Source organism: Pelodiscus sinensis, chromosome 21, assembly GCF_049634645.1.
Source record: "Pelodiscus sinensis isolate JC-2024 chromosome 21, ASM4963464v1, whole genome shotgun sequence".
NCBI classification, from domain to species: Eukaryota; Metazoa; Chordata; order Testudines; family Trionychidae; genus Pelodiscus; species Pelodiscus sinensis.
In genome coordinates this window covers 9,329,379-9,339,924 of record NC_134731.1, presented here as the reverse complement: position 1 = coordinate 9,339,924, position 10,546 = coordinate 9,329,379, and the positions used below count along the sequence as shown (strand labels likewise).

General features: G+C 45.3%; 1 protein-coding gene and 1 long non-coding RNA gene across 3 annotated transcripts; one reads left to right on the top strand and one right to left on the bottom strand.

Moving 5' to 3' along the window:
- Window positions 1-2,799: 2,799 nt before the first annotated feature.
- Window positions 2,800-6,833, bottom strand: SRSF1 (serine and arginine rich splicing factor 1). Its single transcript, XM_075904791.1, is given in 5 exon segments — window positions 2,800-4,844; window positions 4,846-4,920; window positions 5,164-5,336; window positions 5,657-5,841; window positions 6,489-6,833. Coding segments are annotated over 5 exon segments (750 nt in total). The 5' UTR covers window positions 6,683-6,833; the 3' UTR covers window positions 2,800-4,721.
- Window positions 6,834-7,141: 308 nt separating this feature from the next.
- On the top strand, window positions 7,142-9,197 carry LOC142819256 (uncharacterized). Of its 2 annotated transcripts, none has more exons than XR_012897078.1 (2): window positions 7,142-7,426; window positions 8,486-9,197. It is a non-coding gene; the product is annotated as an uncharacterized LOC142819256 (long non-coding RNA). The 2 variants fall into 2 exon arrangements; XR_012897079.1 differs by having other exon boundaries at window positions 7,142-7,758.
- The last annotated feature ends 1,349 nt before the right edge of the window (window positions 9,198-10,546 follow it).

Below are 10,546 nucleotides of genomic sequence, written 5' to 3'. Positions count from 1 at the left end.
ATTTTAAAATTATTTCTTCACAAAATGTTGCTTACCTGTCAAGTTTTCAGACTGCTTGGAGCAGCAAGTCAGGTCACTTGACTTTTTGCATTTTTTTTTAAAGAAACCTTTAAAAACATCAACTTCCCTACAAAGCAGTGGGCTGTATTGTCATGCACCATGACAGCGCTCCATTCTTCCACTAGAAATCATCATTGCTCCTCCAACTTCCTTTAGAAGCATATGAAAATTATTGGTAATATTGCACTTTCTTGCACCCAAATATAGCATTTCTATGTAAAGTATGTGATATACTTTTTATTCGATTTATATCCCTTTCCCATATGAATGCTTCTACTATTATTTAAGAAACTCTACAATGGTGTGAGTAAAGATTCCCATCTCATTTACGCAATATTGGTTGAACCTCTCTAGTTCAGCACCCTCGGGACCTGACTGGTTAAACTAGAGAATATTCCAGACCATGGGAGGTCAATATTGTTTAGTAGCAATACCAATATTTCCACTGCTTACTAGGCTGTTATGAGGATGTTTAAGGGTAAATTAGAGCTAATTAACAGCACAGAACACAGAGCTAGGACTGGTGGCTGTAAACCAACTTTATGGGATCATAGGAAATTTGGCCACACCCATGAAAAGTAGACATCCCGCTAACTAAAATCATTTCGGACACGTTTCCAGACCAGAGTGCTCTTGACCAGAGAGGTTCACCCAACATGGCTCAGGTCTTCAATTTTTGTTTTTCTTTAGTTTAAATGATTGCTCTAGGGCTGTACGAGGGATGAAGGGTTCAGTATGCAGGCTGCCCTTAGGAGAGGACTACCTCAGCCCTCTCTCATCACAGCAGCTTGGGGCCAGGTGAGAAGTACCTCTCCACAGCTAAGGAAAGGATGTGCATCCCCCAGCCTGGTCAGGTCCATGCTCCTCTGCCTACTGCACTCCCCAGCCAGATTGAGCTGTATGATTTTATGCATCCCTGAATACTTGCGGGAGGGAGCTTAAGGCGACTGCCCCACAATGCTTACCTTGCTTTACATTGTGGTAAGAGGAAGCTGCATACCAAATTTGGTACTAGCTCTTACTCTTTAGCAATTTTTCACACAGACTGACTTGCTCAAAGAAAATCTTTAAAATTTGTATTTAAAGTTTAAATATATAGTGAAGCACAAACTTGACACATTACAAAATAACGTCAGTAATTTCATATTAGAACAGTACCCACAAGCAGCTTTCCCTGTAAGTTGGACATTTGTGCATCTGCTCAGGAGACATTAAAATGCCATTCAGCATATCAGCAGAGCGAGTGCCCAGTTAAGTTTTTTCCTACTGATGATGCAAATGCTTCAGTGCACATAAACGGGAACATTGCTCACAAGTCTATTTCACAGAGTAAGAATCTAGATTCTCACCTTGAAATGCTTGTCATCTTCATACTCCAGTCTGGATGCTAGCCCTTCCTATTAGCCGGAAACCTAAAACCACTTATGAAGGGAATCAAATCTTAACATTTAAACAATTAGTCTGTTTAAAATTATAGTATGGTAGCTCTCCTATCTGTCTATTATGAAAATGACCTGCCCAAGGGCTATAAATCAGACTACATAGATCCATTTCCGCATCTTTTATTTAACCATAAACCTATAAGCATTCTGTTTTTTACAGTGATTACATCTTACAAATTGTACCCCCTCCTTCCCGCTTTTGCTTACTCAAGACTCCATTTCACAATGGCTTTTATAGTGACTTTATTGATAGTGTATGGTGTAGTTATAAACGTATGCAATAGCAAGTTTTAACAGGAAATAAATTTGGCTATGAACCAGCTCTTATGTATGGCAGGAGTTACATGGTTTAACACAAAGCATGTGATCTCCAGGAAAGCCTAACCATGAGTATACTCCAGCATTTTAAAAAGTTTAGTCATTTGAAAAAGCTTAATGTCATACTCAGATAACTCCAGAGAGCGTGTTCCACAATGACACACCTTGGCAATCAACGGGCTTTAGCCAGAAGCTAAACAGACCCATGTGTATTACTCAGCAGCCTATAACAGCTTAATTACAAGTTTACCCTCATTTCTTCTTGACATCTTACATCGAACCTTCCTACATTATATGTGAAGTACAGCTGAATATTTGTAATTCCCCAATTATCTAAACTACTTTAAGAATTTTAACAGTATTTAATAGTCATTCCTACCATTAGTTTATTTTATTTAATCAAGATTAAAACCAATCTCATTTTACAGCATGGTCCTCTAAAAGACTTTTCCCCACATACATTGTCTTTAAAGTAATTGCCAATTAAATTTTGTTAAGCTGGCCAAAACTTGTGCTCTGCTCCCCCCCCCCCCACATACCCTCAATAACTAATCTATATCCATTTTGAGACTGATCCTTTAGATGAGAAACTATCAGATTACAATAGCAAAAAGAGATACAGTTTATAACAGTAAAACAAAATCTTACCATATCATTTAAGCCTTGTCTTGTTAAAACCCCATAGTGAGCGTGATCATTGTTAATGTGACTGATTAAAGCATTTTCTATAAAATACCCATCATAGTATTCTCTTTAAGAAATCCCCTATATAATCCTAAAACTGAGCAGTAACATGCTTAAAAACCTCAACTATTAACATTAGGTGTTGGTATGAAAAAATGAATCTTTACGGAATTCAAAATAGAAGCCCTTTGTCCGAATATGTAGAGTGTAAGCTTTAATCTTATTGTATTTCACTGTAGCGGGATGTAATGACCCACCTTAAGATTCTTACACTTGACAAATGAGAACAACCATGCAATTTTTTAAAAAAATTTTATTGTCAAAGAAAAAAGGCAATAGGCCAATTGAAAACCTACTTAATCTTTAACTACGATTTATCTTTAAATTTAGAGAAATGACTTACTGATTTTTTTTTTTAAACAAACCCCCCTTTTCCCCTTTAATGTTTACCATCTACTCGTGCTGAATCCTTCCAAGGAGATTGCTCCAGCGTACCTCTCCAGGTCCTCGCTTTGCTCCTTTTACCAAAAAATGAAAAAAAAAAAATCCATCGTGCATCTTAAGGGCTCCAATCCTCAAAAATAGGAAAAAAAATCTTTGGAATAGCCAATTGAGTTGAATAAAAAAAATCCACACGAATGCGGTTTGGTTGGGGCAGGAATCCACTCCTATGTTCCTGGTAATTTGATCCCGCTCCATGAATCCTTGTAATTCAGCCTCCCTATCCTATCCACATTATGATTTGAATCCAATGATCCAGCTCCAAGGATTGGGATCCAGTGAGCCCTCTCCAATCCAAACCTTTATAACCAGCAAAACCAAAAAAGAGGAGGCAAAAAGTTAGATACTGTAATGAAAAAATAGGTTTCTGGGGAATGATTAGTTATGTTTGCCATCAATTAATAAGAGATGTACATTAATAACTATCAATTCCCCAAAACAAACTTTTGAATGGCGATGTTCAGATAAATGTCAGGAATATTAATTATTTGGAGAAAACATTGTAATATTTACATATGTCAACTGATAACGCCAACATATTCACTGCTTTTAAGGTGTATTACAGGTTTTGTGGTTGCAAAAAATGTTTATGATATTTGAAAAGTTTATCACTAAAGCGATCCACCTACTATGTCTAAATAAAAGCTAACATTCCCATTTGGAAGGTAACAAAATTAACTAACTGAAGTTTTCAAACATATTAGCGAGTCAACTGTGAATTAGTCTGAAGGGGAAAGGGCTCAGATTTAAGGAATTATTCCCAACTAAGCTTTGTATATTTTGTTTTCATTCTGATACTTAAAAAAAATGTAATAGCAACGCTGTATCAGTCACACAGAGGACATGCAGATTTTAGCAGTATTGATATTATACTCTCTCTCTGGTTTGTAGATCCCCTCTGCACCTATAAATGTACAAGCATTGCATAATAGCACTTGTAACTGAATGCAGTATGACAAAGCAAACTAGTATGCCCCACCCTCCCTGTTTTTTTTTTAAACTAGAATGGAATATAGTTACAACAGTAAGTAATTTAGCCACAATTGCCAACATAGTTTTAGAGAAAAGAGCAATTGTAGTCTACAATAACTAAAACGTAACTGTAAGTTACAAGATAAGGTGGCTATGTATGTACTTAATTAACCATGGTATAAAGTCAATACTGCCAATTTCATCTGTGACAATAGCACTTGGAGTCATACCATTGCCTCCATTATTGATCTGATCCTCCTCAATCCTCCTTTTGACAATCCTAAAATGATTGACATGTGCTCCACAATCCTTTAATCCAAAGCATTCTTAATCCATCTCTTCAGATATGTCTACAGAAAGACACATGAAAAGGCAAGATAAAATATAAGATCCCCCAGAAGAAACAAGTTAACCACAAATATCCCAACATTCCCAGCTCGTATAAACCATAGCTGAACACTGAGACATTTACACAGCAAAACCACAGTCTGAAGAGTGTGGGCAGTTAAAGTTAACTAAATTTAAACAGTTCTGGCTATAACATCAATTAAAATACAATTTACCAAAGACATGAGGGGAATGTTGATGTTAAGGAGCAAATACTCACTAGGGATATTACACAAGAATGAAATTCAACACTTCAGTCAATTTGAATAAAACAGTTTGAATTAAAAAATTAAAGACTGTACTGAGTAAAGGAAAACTGTGTACAACATGGGGTTCTACAAAAAGAAAGCATCTCTATCATTTATGTACGAGAACGGGATCTGCTGTGACGGGGAGAGTAGCGAGGAGATCCTCTGCTTCTTCTTGGGGAATAACTGCGGCTTCTGCTGTTGCTTCGACTACGGCTTCTGCTACGACTACGGCTGCGTGACCGAGATCTTCCATAGCTTGGACTTCTTGGTCCATCAACTTTAACACGGATGTAGGCAGTTTCTCCCTATTAAATAGACAGAACTTTCGATTTAAAGGTCTAAGATTTTTAGCTATCTTTTCAGGCATGCTAGTAAACTAATTACGTTGACATAAAAGCACAGAAATAGAGTCATTTAAAGATTTAAGATCTATTATAAAAGACTTAGCTAACAGCATATTAGTAGAGACTTTGTGTCCTTACCTTAAATTCCTATTGTTAAGCCCTGTGTATCCAATTCTGGCCAGAAAAGAAAAACATGAAACCTACCTCATGAGATCTAAATTTAGTGTTATCCAGTTTTCGCACTGCGTAGGTCATATCTTCTTTCCGTACAAACTCCACGACACCAGTTCCATCTCGGAAAACATCAGCATAACATACATCACCTGCTTCACGCATGTGATCCTTTAAATCCTGCCAACTTCCACTTGGAGGCAGTCCTGAAGAAAAAGCAAGTTACAGATTACTTCAACTGCAAACTTTTACTTTACACGTACACTGCTTCACCTCTCACTGTTGGGTCAAGGCATTGCTCACCTCCAGCAGAAAAACCATACAACGTGCAAACTATACAAAAACTTTACTATTATGCTTTTTAGAAGCCAGAGGCTGCATAGCACAATGCTCAGAAATAGCCATATTGTGTTTTGTGTAACTGACAAGTGCAACATCCTTACCACTAAGAAATGGCAACATTCCATAATTTAGCCAATAAGAATACCTCTTATTTGAACAACACGTGAGTATTACAGCAACTTACCAGAAACTATCACTCGGTATTCAGACCGCCGGGATGGGGGGCCATATCTGCCCCTTGGGGCACCGCCACCTCCACCACCGCCACCTCCTCTGCCGGTGCCTCTGCCGCTTCGGGGAAACTCCACCCTCAGACGATATCCATCGTAATCATACCCATCCCTTCCGTACACCGCATCCTCCGCATCCCTGCAGGAGAGAGGCGAGTGAGCAGCGGCCCAGCCACACCGCACTGCGGAGGCAGAGGCCCGACAACGCACCTCCCCCTCCCTTTGTTCCCTAGCAGCCATTTTCCCGCCCTAACAGCCAGTAGACACCACGTAGTCCCGCCCTGCGCCGAACAGCTGTGGACGAGCCCCCAGGATTCAGCTCGTCCCGCTCTGCCATAAGCTGCCAAAGCACGTCCCGGCCGAGAGCGGGTGGGGGAGGAACCAGCCGGGAGCCCCTGCCAGCCTCCCTCCCTTCAAAGCGAAACCCGGGGCCGTTAAGGCCGCTACAGGGAGGTCAACGCCCTGGGGCCCTCCAGGAGGAGCGCGGCTCCGTGTGAATCGCGGGCGCCCTCCCGCCTCGGGGCAATCCCTGGACAGGGGAGGGAGCAGGGTTTTGCCAGAAAAGCCCCGGGGCGGGGAGTGGCTGGAGCGTGTCTCCACAGGGAAGCAACTCCCCGGGAGAAGCGGGAGCGAAGTCGCTGCAAGGAAGCGGGTCCCCCCCAAGAAAGCAGAACAGCCTCTCAGGGCTCCTCGAAGGGCCCGTCCCGCGGGCGAGCGGCGTAGAGGAGGGCTGCCCTAGTGCGGAGGGGGCGCTGGGCCTCGCCAGGAAGGGCCTCCGGGCCTCACCTGGGGTCCTCAAACTCCACGAAGGCGAAGGGCGGCCCGCCGCGGCGGTTCTTGAGGTCGATGTCGCGGATGGCCCCGTACTTGTAGAACACGTCCTCGATGTCCTTGGTGCGGATGTCAGGCGGCAGATTGCCCACGTAGATGCGGCAGTCGTTGTTCCCGGCTGGGCCGCGGATCACGCCCCCTCCGGACATGGCAGGGTCTGCAATGGCTGCGGCGGAGTTGAGCCGAAGCTGAGCGAGTAAACGGGTCAGAGAGCGGTGGACAGGGAACCGGACACGCAGGAGCAGCCACACACGCCGTCTCCCTACAAGCGCTTCAAAATGGCGACTGCCGCTTCCCTCGCGGCCCCGCTGCGCGCAAGGATTCTACCACCCCGCGCGTGCAAGGACACCGAGCACGATGTCGTTCCACCCCTCAATGCGCATGCGCCGGTGAGGAAAAGTAGTCCGCTCCCGAGCCCCCTCCACTTTGGGATCCCCGAGCGTTCAGCCTTGTGGAATGAACCTTGTAACCTCGGCAAAAAAAAAAAAAAACAGTCACCGCGCTGCGGGGGGGGGAGGGGAGTTCTCTTCGGCCGCGGCAGGCCAGGGTCCGTCACACATCCGGCTAGGAATCCGCGCAAAGAAGATCCGGCTCAGCGCGGCGGGAGAGGGGGGGGGTAGATCCCAGCATGCCCCGCGCGCGGGGAGCTTGGCGCCAAGGAGAGACGTTATGTCCCACAATGCAGTGGAGGCAGGGGCGTTGGTGGCGCTCGCGGGCGGCTTGAGGCGCGCGCTGGGGCGTCGGCCCAGGGAGGCCCTGCGGCGTCTCCTGTGCGCTGAGCGCCGGTTGGGCGCGTCCCTGCTGTGCTCCTTGGCTCGGGGAGGGGGGTCAAGCTCTGTCCGCAGTGGCGCCTGTGCGGGTCCCCTCTGTGATGGCTCCAGCAGCCCCAAAGGGTGAGCGCCCCCCCCCCCCCGTGGGGACTATGAGGGGGAGGTCCAGTTGCAGGCCAGTGTGACTATTATTTTATGCGGGGGTGGGCCATCTGCAGCCCGTTGGGGTTCTCTGCGTGGCCCATAGGACGGTTGCCCACCCTCAGGGCTGCCATATTCCGTTTGCTTTCACTTGCATCAGATTTTTTTTCCTACTGCTATTACTAAAGTGACACCCATGCGAAGTAAGGGCCCGTGAGGTGGGCGCCGATTGCACTCAACGTTGAAAGAGCCACACGCTCCCTTTGCGTCCAAAGTGCTGCCAGGGTTCAGTGGGCGCACGCTGCGAATTGTAGGTATGCAAAGCGCAGTTACCAAAACTACCCTATTCCGGGAGGCTGTCATTATAGCAATCGTGCAGCCCACTGAGATGGAGGAGGGCCACTCTTGCAGCCCACTCTAGCCTAAATTGCCCCTCGCTGCTGGAGAAGCAAGTTTGGGGCTGGCTGGGCTAGTCCCTGCATGGGGGTGGACTTAATGCCCTGTCTATTTTAGTGAGTTTACAATGGCACATCTGTGCTGCTGAAAGATTGCTCATCTAGTTGCTCTGTGCTGACAGGAGAGAGCTCTACTGTTACTGTAATAAAACCATCTCAATGAGTGGCAGGAGCTGTGTTGGCAGGAGCTCTCCTGCTGTCATAGTGCCATGCATGCTGCCACTTGAGCTGGCAAAATGTATATCAGTGGTGTGTGTTTTCACACCTCTGAGCAACATAAGATGTGCGAACATACTGTCCTTTGTACATCACCTTACTGAGTGATGGTAGGTAGCTGATGGAAGCATTTTTCCATGGTTTTAACTGCATCTACATCTGTGGTTAAGATGTAACTATGGTACTTGAGTTGTACCGATTTTTGACACCCTTTAGTGCCCTAATTACAGTGACTAAGGTTTTAAAAGTGAATGAGGCTTGCGTTAATATTGCAGAGTTATAGGCTGGGAAAGGACTTCAAAAATCATCTAATCCAGTTGCTGGCACTCATGAGTATTATCTGCATGTCTGACAGTTGTTTCTCCATTAGGCCACTGGAGGATTCCCCCAACCCCTTCAGCACCTGCCTTATGCTCCCTACCTTCATCTGGTGCCAGCTCCAGACCTGGGGAATCTAGTAACTCAGCTTTCTACCTTCAACTGGTGCCAGCTCTAGCCATGGAGAAGCTGGTGGTGGCTGCCAGGTTGCTTGCTCTGGGGCTGCACTGCCTGTTCCAGCTTCAGTGTATGGCAAGGGTGGGCCACGTGATGGCTGCCCTTGCCCTTGCTGCAGCTCCCAGCCCTGGGGAGCTGGTGGTGATTGCCTGGCTGCTCCCAGATGGGTTGTGGGGGAGTCAAACTCACAACCCCACAGGCTGATGCCTTAGCCATTAAGCCACTGGAGGGCTCACCCCATTCTCCTACTTCCAGCTGCTGTCTTATCCTACCTACTTTCACCTCTCAACACCCCAACCCTGTGCCCTGAGTCCATCAGACACCCAAACCCCCTGCTCAGAGCCCCTCATACACACAGCTCAGACTTCTGTACCCCCCCACATCCCCAATCCCCTTCCATAAAATTGACAGAAGACATCCTGAATGTGTCCATGAAGCTGGATTTGACCAGTTATGTAAATTTCAAAGGAATGTGGGAAAAGATGCAGCAGCAGAAGTCCCATTAAATAAAGTCTGTGAATACGTTTCATTTATGCTATTATTAATCATGTCAATAATATTAAATTGTATGTTTTCAGTCATGCAAATGACTCTTATATGGCTTTTTATTGACCACTTGTTCTGAATTTTGATGTAGTTTGGCTCCTTGGTTTGAAAAAGTTTCTGACCCCTTGTCTCTTAAAAATCTCCAACCACAACCTCCCTAGGCAGTTTATTCCAGTACTTAACTATCCTGACAGCAGATGTGAAAGTGGGCCGATATGGGGTACTGACAAGAAGTGGCTGCTGGTAATGGCCCACAAATGGGCAATGTTACTGCTCCTTTAGCTTCTCTCCTGTTGGCAGTGCTGCTGAACCTTACTGGCAAGGCTGCACAGAGGGAGAAAGGGGCCGAGAAGGGCAGTTGTCCCAGGGCCTTGTGCTTTAAAAGACCCTTGGGCTCCTGGCTGCTTCTGGCATAGCCCAAGTGTTCCTGCAGCAGCCATGAAGGACTTGTTGAGGAAGTCTGGTGCTTAGCCCTACCCTTTCCATGGGCTCAGAGCCCTCTGCCCCACTTTGTGTAGAACCCTGACTGCCCTGGGTTGTGTATTAGTACTTTAACTCCTGCCTGACAGGAACTTTTTTTTAATGTCCAATTCAAACTGCATAAGAATGGCCATACTGGGTCAGACCAAAGGTCCATCTAGCCCAGTATCCTGTCTACTGACAGTGGCCAGCACCAGGTGCCCCAGAGAGGGTGGACCGAAGACAAGCGATTTGTCTCCTGCCATCCCTCTCCAGCCTCTGAAACAGAGGCCAAGGACACCATTTTATCCCCTGGCTAATAGCCTTTTATGGACCTAACCTCCATGAATTTATCCAGCTTCTCTTTAAACTCTATTATAGTCCTAGCCTTCACAGCCTCCTCTGGCAAGGAGTTCCACAGGTTGACAACACGCTGTGTGAAGAAGAACTTCCTTTTATTAGTTTTAAACCTGCTACCCATTAATTTCATTTGGTGTCCTCTAGTTCTTCTATTATGGGAACTAATAAATAACTTCTCTTTATCAGCCCTCTCCACACCACTCATGATTTTATAGACCTCTATCATATCCCCCCTCAGTCTCCTCTTTTCTAAACTGAAAAGTTCCAGTCTCTTTAGCCTCTCCTCATATGGGACCCGTTCCAAACCCCTAATCATTTTAGTTGCCCTTTTCTGAACCCTTTCCAAGGCCAAAATATCTTTTTTGAGGTGAGGAGACCACATCTGTACACAGTATTCAAGATGTGGGCGTACCATAGTTTTATACAGGAGCAGTAAGATATTCTGGGTCTTATTTTCTATCTCTTTCCTAATAATTCCTAGCATCCTATTTGCCTTTTTGACCGCCGCTGCACACTGTGTGGAAGTTTTCAGAGAACTGTCCACGATAACTCCAAGATCTCTTTCCTGATT